Below are 21,809 nucleotides of genomic sequence, written 5' to 3' on the forward strand. Positions count from 1 at the left end.
GAGAGAGACTTCCCAAGCATGCTCGATGGAGCTGTCAACCCAATTTTCAACAGTGATCGCCTTCAGCAAGACTTCATCCCTGGGATATGGGTTGTCTGGAATATTGTACTTACTTTGGCATTTTTCAGGTTGTAGAAGAGAGATTTTTCTACTTGGAATAGGGATTAGTCTCTAACTTCTGTTTACTTGAGTAAAAGTAGCCTAAGTGTGTAGTTTAACACAATAACTATGACTGTATATTTAAGTACTGATATAGGTAGCAAATTTGCAGACTTTGCATCAGGCCTCTCACCTGAATTATCGTTTTCTTTATTCCTCTTTATTCTATTTTAGAAACTCCTTAAAGGAAAGCTGCATTGATTTTGCTCAGCACAAACTAACCAAAACTAGTCTGGCTCAAATCCATATAAATGTGTTTGTAACCCTCTTGTGATAACTAGCATATGCCATGAAATGACCCAGTGTTGACAACAGTATAAATCAGATTATGGAACAGTTTTCATTCTGATGTATTATTGAATTAACAATTAGGTGAAAAGTATTGTTGTTTCACTGTATTTATATTTGTACAATTTATATTATCAATTAATACTATAGTAAAGTTTGTGAAGCTAATGCCTGTGGAAGGCATTGGTTTGACAATATGGGATACTGAAAGCCTCTATTTATCCTAGCTACAGAACAAGAACTTTGGGATGATTGCTAATGTGAGGTTTCCATTCACTCTCCTTCCTTGCCCTTCATGCCCCTTCAGTTGGCTTAAACTCTGACCCTGCAGCAGCCGTAGCTAGTGGTGAGAAGGAAGTTCAGCCCTGATAGTCCATTCACTTTTTAACCTCTGTGCTCAGACTGTCAAGGGTTCTGGTTTGTGCCCACAGAGTATTAGACTAGCACCTCCAACTCACAGGTCAACATAATTCCTTGGTGGTGAGATGGTAATGTCTTTTGGTAACTACTAAGCTGAACTGGATTCAGACCAGTGATGGAGGTAAAAGGCTCCACATGAAAAGAACACATTCCTCACAACCACACACAGGATTATTTATACTGGCCTGCTCCTCAAAGTCACACAGCTCTGTGGTAATTCTGGATCCTGATCTCTTCCCCAGGAGAGACTCTGAGTCAGTTCCCCTTCGTTTGGTGAGAAAGTAAAGCCAGGAAAGGAAGATGATAGAGAGAGCTTTGTCCTGAAAGGAAATAATTAAGTAACAAGTTTCCTACTATGTCTGTTTCTGAGTTTTTGGAATATGGTTCTCCTAACTTCATTGAGGACTGTTTGGGACCTTAGTAGGGATTCAAACGTGTCACCCTGTGAAAGTTACCTCTTGCTCTGTTGTACAGTAAACTTTGGTTGTTGACATTCATAGAAAATTTCAAGACTGTTAATTGAGAAGCTCACTCTTGTTGCTGAAGAAAGTATAAAATTGGACTGGGCTGCTCTTTCCTGTTTCAAATCAGTGATGGTATTCGAGTGCAAGATGAGTTCCCCGTATTTCCTTGTCATTAGCATACACTGGTCAGAGGCCCATGATGGGCAATATTTGGTCCTGGATCAGTGATATGATTTATAGAGCCCTGCAATGCTCTAAATAATGGCCAGAAGTCAATGGAAAGCTGCCAATTCATATTTTTAGGTGCACATGGGATTTTATTCCCATGGCAAATTTTGGGAAGAAATAATTTACAGTTATATTTTTGAAAAGTTTTAGTAGGTTTCCTGTTCCCCCCCTGAGTGCCTAACCAGCCTTTACCCTTCAACTCCTTGTTACAAGATTGAAGGAAGTGTTCCTTTCTTCCCCAGTAAGATGGTGTAAAAAACCACAAAACATTCAGGAAGGCCTTTGTAGCTGCAGAATGAGGGTTGACAGTGATGTACTAGAAATGTGTGCTGTTGAGTTTCATAAGGCCAGTCTCTTTACACTTTTACACATTTACACTTCAGAATTTTAACAAAAATTAACATGACTGTTGTGAAAAATCTGTATCAATAAGACTCTACCACCTCTCAAGCATTGGGTGTGAGCAAGTGAAGGAGGCACATGATGTCTGTGACTTGTTCTGGCAGGAAGAGATTAGCCCATGCAGGCTTATTTTGCAGGCTGGCCCTTTAAACCTATTGTTCCCAGATCTTTTTTCCCCTAATGCAAAATTTCAACTATTTTTGAGAGCGGTCCATGTTCTACCAGTAGATGGATGTGTGTGGCCAGTTAAGAAAGCATATACCCTATTCAAGCTTTTCAAGGCATGGATCGTGTCTTCTACGCTTTCAGTACTTTATAAATGAAAGGTATATCAAATAATGATACTGAGCAATATTCTTCCCTGGAACACAGCTATTTGGCCTGTTTGCCTCTAGAGGAGAGTACCATTGCTCATTCAGCTGTGGCTGCTTGATTAAACCTTCCAAAATCGTTAAAAATGTCCATAAAGGAAGATTTTAGCCTTGTTTAATGAAGCAGAATGGCGAGGAAACAATGAGGGGTAGGCAAAAGCATGATGGAATTTTGCACCCCTTCTGTCTGTCAGTAGGTGGGCTCCCTCCTTATGTCCATTGGAATTATCCAAATCATGCTTCTGTAGTCCTGGTGAATATCAGGTAAACAGGTGAGAACAAAGATGTTCTTCAGATTTCCTTTTGTCGCGCTTGTGGGAGGGCTAATCCCATCTGGCTACCAGAGTACAGATAAGTGGGTCTGATGACATGGTGATTAAAATGCTGTCAGACAATTTACTCTACCACTACTATCACCACCACCACCAGAAGGGTTAAAGAATATTTGTTTTAAATAGAGTTCTAAATTTTATTTCTACAATACATTGACTGTAGCTGGGCAATGGTTTTTGTTGTTGTTGTTGTTTTTTTTGTTTGTTTTTGTTTTTTTACAGGCGTGTAAAAACATTCTTTAATGGACAACATAGGGTCATAGAAGTTAGAGCTGGAGAAGACCTATTTGATCACTGGAGTCTACAACCCCTTTTGATATTGCCTCCCACTGGAGGATGCACAGTATCAGCTGTTTGTACTAAGTTGATGGTACAGCAGGGATGGTGTCCCTAGCCTCTGTTTGCCAGAAGCTGTGAATGGGTGACTGGGGATGGATCACTTGATGATCACTTGTTCTGTTCATGCCCTCTGGGGCACCTGGCACTGGCCACTGTCGGAAGACAGGATACTGGGCTAGATGGACCTTTGGTCTGACCCAGTAGGGCTATTCTTACATCTGAAGTTAGCCAGTAAGCTCAGAAGAAGGGAAGAGGCAAAATGGGATTGTCTTAGCCAATCAGAGTGCACAGATGCTGTATAAGTATTGAAATATAATTATTTTTCCCCAATTATGCAGAGCCTTAGCATTTTTGGGCAAGCCTAAGAAATAATTTTGTACTGCATCCACCTCCTTGAGACATAGTGCACAGGAGTCAGTTGTGATTTCACCACTATGCTGTACTGATGTAAAGACTGTGGTTAGATCTGGCCATGTTGTTGTTGGGGATACATCCCAAACATAACTGACTCACTTTGCATTAAAAGGGTATGTGCATGTGTGGAATAGTTATGTCTGCACCAGATTCCTGTTGCAGAAGTAGAGCCCTGCTGCTTGTTCCATTTATCTCTAGTGATTGATTTATATCCATTTTTGTTTTCAAGGCTGCCTTTGCAAAGGAAGGGGGCAGGAACTTTTCCTTTTGTAAATGAAATCTGAGATTCTCCTTTACAATTATAGAATCCCCCAAGTCAGAGGGCCCTGCTGTCACAGGAGGCCAAAGAAAGGCTTTCCAGAGGAATAGTTGCACACTCTCTCATTCCAGGCGTCCAGTTTACCTAATCCTCTGTTTCTTTCTCAGCTATACATGTGTCTGAATATCTGTGCATTGGCTGATACTCATTAACCAATCAGAGTGCATGGATTTGCATAATTATATGATTATTTCTTATTAAATATTGTGAATATGCAGATACCTCTGTCCTTTAATTGGCAATTGTAAACCCTTTGCTTCACTAGTTGCTTAAAAGAAAAACCCCAATCAACCCCACTTGCCATAGACTTCAGTGGCACCAGGATCAGACCTTTTCTCTTTGTCTCTGTTTCCCTAAAACCCTTCCTTTTCCATAAGCCAACATGATTCATAATTATTTTACATTCAGAGGATCCTAGCCTCTTCCTCCAAATTCTGATCTGAAATAAAAAATATACTGTCGTTTGCCTTGCTAAGGTTCTGTATGGATGGGAAGGGGTAGCGATGATGAGAATGAATAGAAAGAAAGGGATAAAATGTTGCTAACTATTATTTTTAACAATTTACTGTTCTGTCTGTATTTAGGGCCTGATCCTAGAGCCCATTGTAATTGATGGACTTTTGTCCAGGACCTGTAAGTTCATCAGGGCAGGGACTGTCCCCTTATTTTTGTGTAGCACCCAACACCATGATCATGATTGGTGCCTCTGGAAGTTACTGTAATACAAATAATAGCAATAACATACAGCAATTGCAGCCATTTGGGGGTGAGGGGTAAATATTACATTGTGAATATTTAATTTCAAGTTTCAGAATAAAAGAGTAATAGCCCAAGGGTGTTTCTTGTTAACTTAATGATAACCATATCTCTTTCCTGGGGAGATCTATGCCTTCAGTCTGTTTATTTAACTCATGATATAATTATTGTCTTATTACCTTCAAGTTGTTCAAATGAACTTCAAGTTTATTTAAAAGGACCGTTCCATAGTCTCTCTTCAATATGATAAAGTATCTTTTTTTAAAAATCAGGAAAATTTCAAGAAGTGCAGAGACGGAGCTCAGCAACACACTTAAGTCTCATTTCAACAAGGTATTTAGATACCAGACTAACTTAAGCACATGAGTAACTGCACTGGTGACTATTCATGCTTAAAGTTAGGAACGTGCTTAAGTTCCTTGTTGAATTAGGGTTTTTGAGATAGATGCTTTCCATTTGTCAGTGGCAGCAGCACCTGCTTATCCAAGGCAGTTTATGGCCCCCCAAGAAAGGATCTCTTTTAGTTGGTTGAATTCATAATATTATTACAGCTGCAAGTGGAGTTTAGACTTTTATTTTAAAAAAACCAACTAGTTATAGCCCTTTCATCTCACATTTTAGTTTCAAAAGGAACCCAAACATTGTTTGTTTTTTATGTCAAGGAGAAAGTTCCTAACCTTTTTGCACCTAAAAAAAGTCTCTCTATTGGAAAAGTCCTTTCCACTTATGCTACTCTGATTGAAATCAGGTTTTTTCCCCCCAAATATTAAATGTTCAAAAGGAGACTAATTGTTGAAGTTCAAGTGACCTATTTAAAGTTCCCATTGGCAATCTGTCAAGCTATTTGAAAAAATGTTCCTTTTTGAGATTTTAAATGTTTCAGATAAAACTTTAGTGATTGGAATAATACTTCAAACCAAGGTTATCAGCATATTTGAAGAGAAAACCTCTCCAGTCTTAAGAAAACAAAACAACACACTTAGGTACAGTGTTTGTATTTGCTGAGGCTGGCAACTCAGTAAGAAAACTAAAGTGGTTACTAGACCTGTGTTGTACTATATGTACTGGAAAATTGCTCTGAAAGAAGCCATTTATAAAGCAGGATTGAAGCTTTTGGTTTTTGAACAACTCCAAGAGTTTCTAATATTTTGTCAGTAGGCCAGTGCGTGAGTTCATTGATTATTCTCAGTGTTACCTTCTCATTTTATCAACAAAAGTTTAAAGAATCTCATTTAAAAAACTACAATATGCAATATCTTAAAAGACTATTTTCAATGTGTTTAGGTCCCCAAAATGATCTACTTTAAAGTTACTACAGTCCTACAGGATGCCCCGTTGACGGTTCATATCTAATTTTTGTTTTTCAAATCTACCACTCCAGTAAATATTTAAAAAACTGTTTATATAGAACTCACAAGTGTGCTCTGCTGTTAATCAGCCAACAGAGAGAGCACGAGTCAGCTAAAGCAGAGGTTCCGAAACTGTGGTTCATGGACTACTTAATAGTGATCCATAGAAACCTGGCTGGTGACGGGGGCTGAATTTTCTTTGTTTCCAGCTACTAAATTGCATTTAAAAAGCTAAAAATATAGTAAATACTCTCCTAGTATTAAGTTTATATGGAAGCAATTTCTATAGTTGCCACAAGGAAGTGATGTGATTGAGAATAGGAGGAGAGGTGGTTCACACTATGAAAAATATGAGAACACCTTACCTAAAACAATACTCTCCTCAAAGTCTGGGCTAAGTATGTTGGTATCATTGGTGATGCTGGTGAACAAATACATAAATAAATAAAAAGCCTTGATCATTCTAAAATCCATGAAAAAGTTTGCAATAGCAAGTTCTTCTGTCAGAAAATGCCATTTTGTCAAAATCGAAACTTCCCAAGGGAACAGGTCAATTTTGATAACTCAAACCCAAGCATTTTAATACATTGAAACCTTCCATTTGACATTTGTGGCCTAGAATGTTTCAATTTTTTGTTTTTAAATGTATTTCATTTGTATTCTATTATAAATGGAAAGACACCCCCCCACACACACAGACACACTCCACTGACCTCAGTAGACTTTGGATGAGATCCCTAAAGTCAGTTTTGAAAAGAAAAGTGCGGAAATTAAATAAAATAGAACACTACTGGATAGAATGTCCACTTTGAAAAGAATAACAGAGTAAGGCTTTGTCTGCGCTACCACTTTTGTTGGTAACACTTTTGTGGTACAGGGGTGTGAAAAAAGCACCCCCCTGACTGACATAAGTTACACTGACAGAAGTGCCAGTGTGGACAATGCTATGTTGGTGGGAGATACTCTCCTGCTGACATAGCTACTGCTGCTTATTGAGGGTGGTTTAATTTTGCCGATGGGAAAGCTCTCTCCCACTGGCATAGTGTGGCTGAATGGAAGACCTTACACCAGGGCAGCTGCAGGGGTACAGCTGTGCCACTGTAAGGTCTCTAGTGTAGACATAGCCTAAAATGGAGCCTCTTCTCAACGGTACTAACTCTGAGGGTTGACTCTTGGGGTGTATGGCTATTTGAGAGAATACTTCTCACCGCTATTGTATTTATTGTATTCCCATATCATAGCAGTTAAGATCCACGTGGATGCTCTAGCCTCCCTGTCCTTTAAACCTGCTCTATCTTAATGTTCACCAAAGCTTTAGTTCAGTCATCCTCAGACTGTAGGCTTTTGTTTTTAGCCAGTCTTTCATTCATTTGTTGTATTAATTGTTAGGTTCAAGACAATGGAGTTGATGAACAAATAAATAGTAGGACTGATTTTATTTATTTATTTTTTTATTGAGCCTTGCTTTAGAGGCAACTCAAGCCTTTTGATTTTTTAAGCAAATAAAGATGAAACATTTTCAATTTTGTGCTGTTACGTGCTGAGAAAATGATAAATTAAATGAACAGGTGGCTGTTATTGTTAGTGAAGCATTAGCTGAAATATCACAGTTTTAATCTATTTCCAAATAGTCCTCACTAAATTCTCTGTCTCCTTTGTGTTTTCCAGGGTGTGCTGACTTACACCTCCTGGACATGTTGACGCCTACTGAAAGGAAAAGGCAGGGATACATCCACGAACTGATCGTAACAGAAGAGAACTATGTAAATGACCTGCAGTTAGTCACAGAGGTAAGAAGAATGGCCAGGTTTGCAAAAGGGAGAGCTGAAAAGTAAGCTCCTAAATCCACATTCAGGCACAGAAACAGTGGCTTGATTTTCAAAAGTGCTGACTACAGAGCACCTCATACTCGCCTCAGTGGGAACTGTTGGTTGCTCAGCACGTTTGAAGAGCAGGTCACTTATTTCTATGCCTAAACATGGATCTGGGAGCCTAACTGTAGTCCCCCGTTTTTAAAAAATAGTGACTAGTAACTTAATCATACAAAGTTGTCATTTTTTGTTTGAAAATTCCTGCCTTGTCTGACTTGCTAGGAATAATCTGACTTGAGTTTTTAGTATTCATGAGCATGTGAGTCTCTTGTTACCAGCACTGAGACATCATCATTTAAACCTTTTGTTTTAGTACAGTCTTTTCACTCCTGATTCTAAAAGTTTATTTCTCATGTATATTCTCTTAAGACTTAGAGGTTTAACTCATTGCGCAGAGATTCTACAGCCACAGTGGCACTTAGTTATCTGCTTTTCTGTGCCTAAATTCAGTTTCTTAATAGTTATTATGTGCATCTTTCATGCAGGGAAAATGGAAGCCAGATAGACATCTAAGGTGAGCCTCTTAACTGAGGGAGAGTGCTTCTTTGCCAAAATGGTCAAGATATGCAAACCTGATGTGTGGTTAGATAAATAAAATAAATCAGTGAATAATTATTTATTCAGTTCTGTGACTGCATCAAAAAAACTGGGAAATAAAATCAGTTAATTTTTCTTACCAAAATGAAAAACTGAAATAATTTCATTCAGGTTGATTCAAATAGACATTTCATTTTGAAATGAAATTTAAATGTTTTTATATTTATGGGGTTTTTTTAGTTTTTTTTTTCTTTTGGCTGAAACTATTTGCTGAATTCAGTACAAATCCATGAATAGTTTTGGTTCTCCCCAAAATGATTTTTTTTGGTGAATTTTCTATTTGCCAGGAAAAAAAAATTCCAGCTGTAATCAGTAATAAATCGGGCATCTGTAGAGTAGAGGCCAAAGTAGACTTCTATGTAATTTATTACTGAGATATTTTGCAAGGGACCACTAGTATAAGGAAATGCCCAAGGTTAAAACAGAAATAAGCCATCTTATAATTAACATCACTGATGCAAATTTAGATTATGCCTTGTGAAGTGATACACTGTTCACGAACATCTTATCTGGAAACATTATGGAGCTCTAAGGCCGACAGTATGTTTGAAATCTGTTCTAATGAAAATTAAATGTTGTATTATTATTAAGTATGCAGCCCTCTACATGGAGATTATGAACAAGAAGCTTTGTCACTTTTAATTGATTTAACAGTACACTTTCTAAATTGCTTCATTTTCTGCATCTGTAGATCTTCCAGAAACCACTGATGGAGTCTGAGCTGCTAACAGAAAAAGAGGTCGCTATGATTTTTGTTAATTGGAAGGAGCTGATTATGTGCAATATCAAACTACTGAAGTAAGTTGCTTTTCTATATTTATCAACAATAAAATAATGGACCTTTCCCATCCCCTCCTAATTATTTAACTGTGTGAAAATCGTATTTGCTACCAGTGAAAACAGCAGCAGGTTGCAAAGAATATAATATAATATTATGGCTTGGAATTCCTTTTTGAGAAAATCAAGTAGTTTATGCATATTCATAGGTTGAAAAGTGTCATTTTACTGCCTAAATAAATAAATCTGTTTTGCTGTGAAAATGGTAAAAGTTCTGTGCAAAAGAAGAAAAATTCTTCTGGAGCAAATTTGTGAAAAATAATTCATTTTAGCCCACAAAGGGAGATTTTCAGCTTTAGGCTCAAATTCAGCAAACACCTAAGCTTATACTTTACTTTAAGCACATGCTTAAGTGATGTGCTAAATAAGGATGGACTTAAGCACATGCTTAACTACTTTGCAGAATCGGGACATCACTATTTTCATCGAGAAAATCTGTTTGCTGGTACACCTGGCCACTTTTCACCCTTGTTGAGATTCATAAATATTCATGTAAATACTGGCAATAAAAAATGGCAGTTTCATTTAAATCTAACATCCTTCTTATTTCTCACTTGGTCCACTGCTCAGAGGTTGCTGATGGTAGTGAGTGGTTATGGTCCAATTCTGCATCCAAGGATCTCTTGGCAACTATTCAATTCAGGATGATGAGTTTGTTTTGCATGCAGTATAATGTAATGCTAGTATATTAACATTACTCTCCTCCTAAGTGACAAACCTGGAAATCAATCTAAATCCAGTTAATGTGCACTATTTCTATGTTGTCTGAAGCAACTTGCATTGCTTCTTGTATACGTACTCCATATACTGTGCATGGACTAAAGTTTAATCCAGATAAATATTAAAATTACAGTATATAAACTCTTGAAGTACTTAGTCTCAGAAGAGGCCTTTGGATGCAAAGACATATATCCCAAATTCAACTATCCTACCTTTTATATGATTGATACAAACTTTAGATTTATTGATATTATGCCAGACTTTCTCCTTCTGGATATGTTTCCTTTTTGATACACCTCTAAGATGCTAAAATATTGTTGTCCAAGTCATTTAAAATAGTGGTCTTTATTTAATATTTAAGCCATTTTGGCCAAATTCTTAGCTGGTGTAAATCAGCTTAGCTCCTTTGACTTCAATGGCTGTATGCCAGTTCACACCAGTGGAGGATCTGGCTTTATGTGTGATTTCTTTCAGGCATTAAACCATACCACTTTCCTGCATTTTTGCTGATATGCTGAAGGGAAGAAAATGCTTTGAACAGAACTGTGTGTTTTAGAGCGTGTGGTCTCGTAGCTTAGCAAAACAAGGAAATTGCATTGCTTTTTTAAAAAATATTAATTCTCAATTGAATTTGCCTCAAGTTAATTTTGAACAGCAGTTTGGTGACCACAAGAAGGAAACCAGACTGGTGGTTGAGAGTCCTATATAATAGTTCATTTTTTAAATGAAGAGGGTTACAGAACAGCAGAAGACCAGCACAGGATTTATTCCATATTGTAAAAATATACTATCAGCTAGTTTATTTCAGGGGTCAGTGACAATCCATTATTGGTCCAGGTACACACACAACATGCCTAGCATCTTTTTCTTTGTGTCTAGAGCACTGCGTGTTCGTAAAAAGATGTCTGGGGAGAGGATGCCAGTGAAAATGATTGGCGACATACTGACCGCACAGCTACCACACATGCAACCTTACATCCGGTTCTGTAGCTGCCAGCTCAATGGGGCAGCATTAATCCAGCAGAAAACAGATGAAGTCCCAGAGTTCAAGGAGTTTGTTAAAGTAAGAGACAAAATAACCATTGTGAATTTCTTACCTCTGAACTGCATCTAATCATTTTGCTGATTACAAAACAGTGCTATGCTGTGGACAAGTGAAGAATCTTTAAGCCTGAATGTTCACTGGGGAACAAGATTTGGTCAGAACATCATAGAAGATGAAGTTTTTATTATTATTAATTATTAAAGTGGCAGTAGTATTACAGTAGCACCAAGAGGCCCTGCTAAAATCAAGGCCCCAATATGCTAGACGCTGTAGAAATACATAGTAAGAAACAGTCACTGCCATGAATGGAAGATTGACAAAGGATGGCAGGAGAAAAAAAGGCAAAGAAAAATAGTGTTTTGCTCAAGGTCACACAGCAGCTCATAGGCAGAACTCTGGCCTCTTGATTCCGTCTAGCGTCCTGTCCATCAGACCTTGCTACCTCTGGGGTAAAAAAGGCTTATTACAGTGGGACATCCAGCCCATCTCCCTGGTAAGGTAGGATTATTCCCACTTGAACTTTTCTAGTGTTTAGTCCAGTCTATTTTTAAATGTCAAGAGAGATGGGGCTTCCACCACTTCCGTGGAAGAGTATTCTACAGCTTATGGAATTCACTGTCAGGAAATGCATATGAATAGATGGCTAAGAGACAGCGGAAAGAAGAATGTAATAAGGGCTTGTCTACACTTGAAACGCTACAGTGGCACAGCCTGAGTGCTGCAGGTAATCCACCTCCCCAAGAGGCGGTAGCTAGCGCTTTCTGCACAAGGACAAGGTTGGCTTAACTATGTCACTTGGGGTGGGGGTGGGGTGGATTTTTCACATCCCTGAGTGATGTAGCTGGGTTGACCTAACTTTTTAGTGTAGACCAGGCCACAGACTATCTATACATATTTGGAGAGTGAAACTCCAAGTACTGCATGATGAATTATTATTCAGTGTGATTCCTGGGGATCTGACTAAGAGTAATGGAGTTACAGTAAAAAAAGAGGAAATATAGATTAAATACCAGGGGAAATGTCCTGACAGTGCAATGTATTGGGCTGTGCAGTCGTCTGCTGAGGGAAAAGGTGAAAGCCCCATTGCTTGAGTATTTTTAAAAGGGAATTGGCAAAGCACTAGAAAATGTTCTGTAGGGGACAAGGGTGCTTTGGCAGGGGCATGAACTGTATTATCTAGTAAATCTTTTCAATATATAATATCTGTGAAAAATCTGCTTTATTTACTGAGCTGTCAAACTTCTCAGGTTACATTTGGAGGACATCTACATAATTTTCAGTGTATATGTCACTTTTTTCTTTTGAAGAAAGAAATAGTGGAAATGTCTTTTTGTAGTCAACATGATGACATAGGAGATAATGTTGTAATGATTTCCATTCAAACCCATTCATAAATAATGTCATCATTCATAAGCCCTGTCCCATAATAAGGAAGCTTACTTCAATCAGAATGTTTACACAGTCCGAGAATATAGATATTTAGGGATCATAAAACTGCTCTCATCTCTGACGTACTCTACCCTATTTTTTAAAAATATGAGAAATTCTATTGCTCTGAATTTGTTTGTCGTACTTCTTGTTCTGACTGAGAACAGGTTTATGTGACGCATTTATTGACTTACCATTTTATCTTTTACCTTTTTTCAGGAATTTGTCTTCCACTGTCATAAACAAGCTGGTTAACAACATCTTACCTTTCCTATTTCAGAGGTTAGCAATGGATCCTCGCTGTAAAGGAATGCCACTGTCAAGCTTTCTGCTAAAGCCTATGCAAAGGGTAACGAGATACCCGCTAATAATTAAAAATGTACGTTTTTTTTTAACATACTGGAATGTATTTAGAGTGCCCCTTGGCTTGTAGCTTATTTGTAGTTAAGTTTCCCTATGTATGTCTATTCTTGCTATTCTCAAGAGGCTAGACACATCTGGTATGGGGAATATGGGCCAAATTTGTATTTCAGTTACACTGGGATAAATCATGAGTAACTCGGCTGACTGCAGTGGAGTTATTCTGTATTTACACTGGCATAATGAATGGAGGAGAGTAATTTATATGCCAGGGAATGGAAGGGTTTAGCAGCAAAAGGTGGGTGGTGGGTATACAGTAAAGGAGTGGGGAGGGACTGAGTTGTCTTACACTCTCCTGCTAGCTGCTTTTCCTGCTTTCCCCCTCTCCGGGGGCTTGTCAGTTATTCATTTTGCACAGCCATTGAAGCCAGATTTGTGCAAGTTATATTACTTTACAACTTGCATCCATTTTCTGTCCAACTTTCATCTGATGTCTAACTCACATCACCATTACCATTACTACTGAATTTGGCCCAAGACTTATCTAGGAGAGGGACATTATACCGGGCCTGAATTTGGTCTGAAAAGTCAGATTCCTTCATCAGCCCTGAATCCTCCTCTGTATATGACCAGATGTAATGGGGTGTCATCCACCTCTCGTGAGTGCCCCCTTCTGGTCAGGTGTGTCTGCAGTCTTTCAGTTCTGGTGACCCCTGTCGGTTGTTTCTCAGGTGGCTTTTCAGTGATTCAGCCCTCCAGCCGAGTCTCTCACACTGTCTGTATGCGAATTAGAACAGACCCCTTCTGGGGTATACAGTGCACCAGGGGCCTATCTCAGTACCCCTCGATTGGTGTCTCTCTAGCCCTCCCTGGGCTCAGTCTTTAAGCAGTCCCAGCCCTGGATTGGGCCGTACCCCCAGGGCTTCCTCCCTAGAGACACTACCTTCCCGTGGTGCTCCCCGGGCTCAGTCCTTACTCAGTCCCAGCAGCCAGCCAGGAGCTCCTTCTTAGTTCCCCTGGTCCCTGCCCACACTGATCTGTCCTGCTGCTCTTTTAGCCAGCCAGGAACATGATCTTCTCTCCTCCAGCTCCAGGCAGCAACTGACTGTTGCTCTGTTCTGCAGTTCCTTTTATATGGCCCTGATAGGCTGCTCCATGCAGCCTGTCTCATTGGCTGCTTCCCCACAACCATACTGGGATTTCTCATCTGCTCCTCTCTGGGATGGGGTGTGGCAGGACCCTGAGGCCTCCAACAGAGGGCTTCTGAGCCTCAACCACTCCGTCACAACAGAACATACAGCTCTAGGGCCCTACCAAATTCATGGTCATGAAAAATGTGTCACGGACCATGATATCTGCTATACAGATTTCAAGGGGGAAACCAGCATTTCTCAAACTGGGGATCTCAACCCAAAAGAGGGTTCTGGGGGGTTGCAAGGCTATTGTAGGGAGTTTGTGGTATTGCCACCTTTACTTCTATGCTGCTTTCAGAGCTGGGCAGCTGGAAAGCGGTGGATGCTGGATGGACACCCAGCTCTGAAGAAAGCGCTGCAGCCAGCAACAGCGCAGAAATGAGGGTGACAATACCATACCTCACCACCCTTAGTTCTGCACTGCTGCTGGTGGCGGTGCTGCCTTCAGAGATGGGCTTCCTTCAGCTGGGGGAGGTTCCTGGAGGTGGGTCTGATCCCACCCCAGAAGAGGCCCTTGCAGGGTAAGAGGAAGTCCCGTCCCTCAGCAGCCCAGCCAGGACCAGCAGTTGGAGCCCAGCATATGGTAGGAACCCTCAGCCAGGGTGCCCAACGCCCTGCCCCTCCTCCATTCTGGGCCCCTGGAGCTTGGGACTTAAATTGGCTTTGGGCTGGCTGAGGGGTTGGGATGGGTATGAACACAGAAAATCTCCCACCCACCCATGGTGCCCTGGGCGGTTGCTCATGTCGCCCACTTGTAAGGCCGCTATGGCCCCCCCAAAAGTGAGGACTTCTCCATACCATGCCACCCTCACTTCTGCGCTGCTGTTGGCAGTGATGCTGCCCTCAGAGTTGGGCACCCAGTCAGCAGCCTTCATGAAGCATTTTGCTAAAAGATTTAGCAATAGAATTGGCCAAAATGGGATGATTTCTTTGTAAAAACAAAACGAATAACAGTTTTTTTCACTGAAATTTGAACTTTTGAGAAAAAAATATAACCAAAACATTAACATTTGGAAAATTTTGACCAGTTCTAAAAAAAATAAAAAATAAAATAAAATGCAGAGCTGACAAGATGGGTGGGTTTACAGCCAACGGTAACAAAAGAAACTAAGCTGTTTTACTTACCTATAGATAATAGAAAACACTCCTGAAAATCACCCTGATCACAGTCACTTGAAGCATGCTCTGGAGAAAGCGGAAGAATTGTGTTCCCAAGTAAATGAAGGGGTGCGTGAGAAGGAAAATTCAGACAGGCTGGAATGGATACAGGCTCACGTTCAATGTGAAGGCCTGTCTGAGGTAAACATTGTAACACATATTGATGTACATAGCATGGTCGTGTTTCATGTTTACTCACAAACCAAGACGAAACAATGATTTGAACATGTCATTGCATCCAAAGATGAAAAGAATATTGTCATTATTTAATCTTTCTTATCGTCTCTTTTTTCTTTTTTTCCCCCTCCAGGGGGCATCTCTTACGTTCATGCAAACTATCCATTTCACTATTGATTTTTTGTTTTCTTCTATTTGGCAAGCATTGCTTTTGTCTCCTGTATTTGGAATGGTGCCATATTTAACTATTGCCATTTTTGTTCAACTGCAACTTCAATTTATATAGTACTTCACAATAGTAATACTGCTATCTTGAATATACAGTATATATGTCCTTCCATTATGAAGAACTACTACACTATTCTCTATTGCTTTATAAATCGAGCTGGTTGAAAAATAGCAAGCATCTTTTGTGATAAAACTTCATCTAAGCTTTGAAAATTAATTTTTTTTGACCAAACCTATTTATAAACTTTGCAGAGAGGAATCACTTTGTCTTGTCCATCACCAACTGATACTTTACAGGTGTCATGCTAAAGTCTCTTCAATGATGTCATGATAAAATATTTTGATTTTGTAGGTCCTATAAAAATAGTAACTTTTTTTAAAGTTCTGGTTGTGGCACCCCTAGTCCTGGTCAGCGTAGAGGAGGTGGAGAGAATATAGCTTGATTTTCAAACTCCACATTGAGTTTACAGTCCTGGCAATTTGAAAAATCATCTCTTATGAACTGAAAAGATGTATTTCAGCTCATTGAGGGCAATAAATGGGGAGCCGCATGATGTTGTTTTTCTGCCGTCACAGTGGAAAGACTCACGGGCCAAGTTAAGAAAAGTGGTGCAGTTGGTCACAGTTTTAATAAGCAGAACTATTGCCCAACGGCAAATGAGAGCAGGGAAGGAGTGTCCTTCTGCTCCCCTAGCCCCACGGTCCTGCCCTGGCACACCCAAAAGACCAGCTAGCCAGTTGCTGACAAATATCAAGGTGAAAGCACCCCACCTTTTGCGCTGAGAAATTGGGCCCTCCCACAGTCATGTCTTCATCGCTTCCTAAAGATTGGCTCGTTTCTAATCTGAGGAAGGAGTCACTCTACATAACATCTGATCCCGTGGGGTGGGTGGACCCTGAGACACCAGAATGCCAACATGTGCAAATAGGCCTAACAGTTACACATTACCAAAAGGAAAAACTGAAACGGAACTACTTCTTTGAGTGATTGCTCATACCATTTCCAATTAGGTGTGCACGTGCCGCATGCACGGTTGTCAGAAAGTTTTCCCTTACCAGCTCCCATTGGGTCAGCTGTGGATCCTCCTGGAGTGGCGCCTTCATGGCGCTCAATATATGACCTTGCTGACCCAACCCCCCTTCAGTTCCTTCTTACCATCCATGATGGCTGTTGAACAGTGTTCACTTGCTCAGCAAGGACTTTCCTTAGCGTTTCTCCCTAGTTAATTGTTCTAGTTACCCATTTTAGTTTACATAGTAAATAGTTTAGATAGTAAGGTTTGGGAGCAGGATCTCTCCCCAATCCCTAACCCCTCCTTGGGCTCTGGGGCATGCTGCTTTAAGCCCTGTGTTGCTTGCAACAAGCCTATGCCTATTAGTGACCCCCACGACTCTTGCTTAAAGTATCTGGGGAAGGTGCACCAGACTGAGAGGTGCAAAATTTGCAGGGCTTTTCGTCCAAGAACTAAAAAGGCGGGAGATTTCCGCATCAGCAACTTCTCATGGAATCCGATCTGCATCCCCAGCGTGCTTCGGACCATCAGGACCCGGCACCAAGCGTGTCCGTATGGAGTGCTCCGGCATCAGTACATGACATGGTGCTGAGGAAGGACTCTAGTACACCCGTGCTCCCCGGCACCGCAGCCAGGAGCAGTGGCCCGGCACCACTCGACTTCGCCAGTGCCCCACAAGCGGCATAGGAAGACCGAAAGGGACCGTCAGGGGATGCACAGGCGCACCCCGGAATGGACTCGGTGCCAAAATAACACGAGTCAGTGCCATTGACCTTGGTGCCGTGGAGGGGACCATTGGGTATGGTGCGCAGTGACTCTCTGCAAGGGTAGTGTCAGGTGGAGGAGTTAGAGCCACCCCCCACCCAGGACACTTTTGAAGTTGCCAGACACTTAATCGAAATGATGGCTTCACAGCCCCCAATTCTGAGGGACAAGCCTGCAGTTCCGATATGTCCAGTACTGTTTAGAGGCAAGCCAGCTATGATGCGGTGATCACAGTCCCCAGCTCGGCACCATCCGTGGCATCGCTCCCAGTCACTATCATTGCGGTACCACTTCCCGGCACTGAGCTCCGTAACGGTATCTCTGGCACCGGCACAACGCTCCCCCTCTCCAGCACCGAGGGTGAACCTGTACCGATCCCCGGCTCTGAGAGCAGACCGGCACCCACCCACAGCACCGGGCCCTCATCCTCAATCATTAATATATAATAATAATAGGAGATATACCAATCTCCTAGAACTGGAAGGGACCTTGAAAGGTCATCGAGTCCAGCCCCCTGCCTTCACTAGCAGAACCAATTTTTGCCCCAGATCCCTAAGTGGCCCCCTCAAGGATTGAACTCACAACCCTGGGTTTAGCAGTCCAATGCTCAAACCACTGAGCTATCCCTGGATACTCGGCACCAGTCTCCGATGCTGAATTCCTGGCATTGGTCTCTGGCGAGGTTGACCCGGCACCGGTCCCCCATCTCATCCGCTCAACACCAGTCTCCTGTGCATGGCCCTTCAGCACCACCTTGGTCATCACAATCAGGATCCACTTCCTTGGACTCTGACAGTGACTCGTATTATTCCCGGCACAGTTGGCATAGGTCCAAGAGGCAGCAAAGGGAGACGCAGCCAACCTGGCAGCTGCAGTGGCAGCTCCCAGCACAATGGCCCTTTTGGACTCCCTGGGCTTCCCATCAGGCCCAGGGCTCCCTTTCATGGGGTTGACCTCAGAACACCGACCACCTCACTCTGCCAGGGACAGGTCTACACCTCGGAGATCTGAGGCCACCCTGACCTATCTGCCCCCTCAGGCTCAGGCCGCTGCCGAGGTGACTCCGGCACAGGACCAGCTGCAGGGTCAGGCTACAGGCACCTTGACTGTAACCGCCACAGGGGCAGGCACTGACCAAGAGGAGTTCAGGGAGCCAGAGGGACAGGAGGACCCGGTTCCTCTCCTCTGGTCACCTTGTCTTCATCCCCTGAAGAGGCTGTGGCAGGGCTTCCACTTCAGGCCCTTGACCACAGGGCGCATCAGGACCTTCTGAGGCAGATTGCCCGCAACATAGGGCTGCAAGCAGAGGAAGTGGTCGATGCTAAGAACCCCGTGATAGACATTCTTACTCCTGAAGATCCATCGCAGGTAGCTCTGCCATTAATCAAGACAATTCAGAGCAACATCAAGACTCTGTGGCAGACCCCAGCCTCAATTCTGCCAACCGCCCCAGGTGTGGAATGCAAATAATTTGTCTCTTCCAAGGGCTATGAATATCTGCTCTCACACCCGCAGCCATGCTCTCTGGTCGTGTCGGCGGTTAACAAGAAAGAGCGGCAGGGTCAGCAAGGGCTGGCCTCCAAATCTAAGGAGGCAAAAAGGATGGACCTTTTTGATAGGAAGGTCTATGCCATTGGGAGCCTTCAGCTGAGGATAGCTAACCAGCAAGCTATCCTCAGCAAATATAACTTCGACTCATGGGCCTCCATGTTGAAGTTTAAAGAGCTGATCCCTATGGACTCTAGAGCCAAATTCTCCACCATTTTCAAGGAAGGGAAGGTGGTGGTGCAGACCTCGCTGCGGGCGTCCCTAGACTCTGCGGAATCGGCCACCCATACCCTCTCCTCAGGCATAGCCATGAGGAGGGCCTCATGGCTTCAGGCGTCTGGGCTACCCCCGGAAGTGAAGCAAACCCTGCAGGACCTTCCCTTTGAGGGCACGGGGCTGTTCTCCAAGCAGACAGACTCCATGCTGCACAACTTGAAAGACTCGAGGGCGACCACGAAGTAATTGGGAATACACATGCCGGCCACCCAACGCAAGCACTTCAAGTCCCAACCACAACAACAGCATCCATATTCTCCTTGGCCGAGGCAGTATTTCTATAGACGAAGGGGCAGGAATGGCAGGCGCAAGCCTTCCAACCTCGCTTCGGGGCAAGGCCAAGGCCAGTCCAAACCTTCATCAGGCTCTAAACAGGCCTTTTGAAGATGCGACTGAGGACGGTCCACCTGTCTCTCCACCAGATCCTTACCGGTTTTCTGGCCCATCTGTCCCACTTCTACTGTGCTTGGTCCCAAATAACATCAGACCACTGGGTTCTTCGCTCAGTAGAAGTGGGATATTCTCTCCCATTCTGCTCCTTCCTTCCCTCCCTCCCACCACCCTTCCCCATTCCTCTTCAGGGACCCTTCTCACGAGCAACTTCTTATCCAGGAGGTGCAGTCGCTCCTCTCCACAGGGGCAGTGGAGGAGATTCCTCGGGAGCTAAGGAGCAAGGGATTCTACTCCCCCTATTTCCTAATCCCCAAGTCAAAGTGGGGGTCTCAGAACCATTTTAGACCTGCGAGTGCTCAACCAGTTCATGGTAAAGTTGAAGTTCCGCATGGTCTCCTTGAGCTCTGTTATCCCGTCCTTGGATCCGGAAGACTGGTAACGCTGCTGTCGACTTTCACATAGCGTGCTTTCACATAGCCATTTGGCCTGCGCACAGAAGATTTCTGTGGTTTGTAGTCAACCACAAACACTATCAGTTCACGGTCCTCCCCTTTGGTTTGTTAAAAGCCCCCCCCCAAGTGTTCACCAAGTGCATGCCAGTTGTAGCAGCCTGCCTCCAGAGGAGGCAGGTACAGGTATCCCCATACCTAGATGACTGGCTGCTCAGGAGGCATACCAGGGAGCAAGTGGAATCTCAGATCCGCATGGTCAGAGCCACTTTCAAGAGGTTGGGACTCCTCCTCAACGTGAACAATTCAACCTTATCACCGACCCAAAGAATAGAGTTCATTGGAGCAGTGCTGGACTCGGTACAGGCAAGGGCGTTCCCGACAGAGATCCGATTCCAAGCCATGATAGACATTATCCAAAGCCTCAGGTGGTACCCAACCACCACCACAAGGGGATGCCTGAGTCTCCTTGGCCACATGGCAGCCTGCACTTACGTGGTCCAGCATGCCAGACTGAGGCTAAGGCCCCTTCAAGTGTGACTCACGTTGGTATACTGCCCAGGACATGACAGGCTGGTCTCGGTAGTGACGGGTGCTAAGACATATACTGGAGTCCCTACATTGGTGGTTCAACCCTCAGATGGTATGCGAAGGTGTCCCCTTCAACAGCTCACAGCCCTCCTTGTCACTAGTAATGGACACGTCAGCCCTGGGTTGGGGGGTGCATCTGGAAGATCTCTGAACACAGGGCTTGTGGTCGCAGGACGAGCTCTCCCTCCATATCAATATCAGGGAGCTCAGAGCAGTGTGACTAGCATGCCAAACTTTCCAGTCTCGGCTGCAAGGCCAGCGCATGGCAGTGATGACAGACAACACCACTGCCATGTTTTACATCAACAAGCAGGTTGGAGCCCATTCCTCCCCCCTATGTCGGAAAGCCCTTCAGCTATGGGAGTTCTGCATGGCCCACTCCATTCACCTGGAGACGTCCTATCTCCCAGGAGTGCAGAACGAGCTAACAGATCACCTCAGCAGATTGTTCTGCAACCACGAGTGGTCCATCCGTCCGGATGTCCTTCATTCCATTTTCCAAAGGTGGGGGTTTCCCCAGATTGATCTCTGCCACCTGGAGGAACAGAAAGTGCCCAGTGTTCTGCTTCTTCCAGAAACACAGCTCGGGTGGAATCAGAACACGTTCCTGCTACCCTGGGGAGACCGACTCATGTATGCCTTCCCACCAGTCTCACTCCTGCACAAGGTGCTGCTCAAGATCCGCAGAGACAAAGCGCAGGTAATTCTGCTGGCCCTAGCATGGCCCTATCAACATTGGTACACCACGCTTCTGGAGCTGTCAGTGGACACCCCAATCATGTTACCAATCTACCCTGATCTGATCACTCAGGATCACGGATGCCTTCACCAACCTGACCTCCAGTCCCTCCATCTCATGGCTAGAAGCTTCATGGTTAAACCCCATGGAGCTCCTGTGCTCAGAGACGGTAAGGGAGGTTCTACTCAGCAGCAGGAAACCATCCATCAGGGTCACTTATCTACCCAAGTGGAGGAAGTTCACTTGCTGGTGTGCCCAGCAACTCACACCTCCACTCCAGGCGTCTGTACCACTCACGCTGGAGGATCTTATGCATCGCAACCAACAAGGCCTCGCAACGTCATCCATCAAGGTACACCTTGCGGCCATCTTGGCCTTCCATCCGGGAGAGTCCGGGCGTTCTCTATTTGCTAATCCTATGGTAGGATGTTTCTTTAAGGGTCTGGAATGGCTACATCCACAGGTTAGACAGCCTGTTCCTGCATGGGACCTTAACCTGGTCCTCTCCAGACTAATGGGGACCCCATTCGAGCCGTTGGCGACTTGCTCCCTTCTCTATTTGTCATGGAAGATAGCTTTC

At 43.3% G+C, this 21,809-nt stretch overlaps 1 protein-coding gene across 1 annotated transcript in view; it reads left to right on the forward strand.

The window, feature by feature from the left end:
• ITSN1 (intersectin 1) overlaps positions 1-21,809 on the forward strand; it is a 195,930-nt gene that overhangs the window by 165,200 nt on the left and 8,921 nt on the right. The window contains exons 29-33 of the mRNA XM_045002377.1: positions 7,510-7,631; positions 9,001-9,107; positions 10,746-10,929; positions 12,620-12,718; positions 15,024-15,191. Of these exons, the coding sequence (XP_044858312.1) occupies positions 7,510-7,631; positions 9,001-9,107; positions 10,746-10,929; positions 12,620-12,718; positions 15,024-15,191 (680 nt within the window). The remainder of the gene's footprint in view (positions 1-7,509; positions 7,632-9,000; positions 9,108-10,745; positions 10,930-12,619; positions 12,719-15,023; positions 15,192-21,809) is intronic.

This window comes from Mauremys mutica, chromosome 1 (assembly GCF_020497125.1).
Source record: "Mauremys mutica isolate MM-2020 ecotype Southern chromosome 1, ASM2049712v1, whole genome shotgun sequence".
Classification (NCBI taxonomy): Eukaryota; Metazoa; Chordata; order Testudines; family Geoemydidae; genus Mauremys; species Mauremys mutica.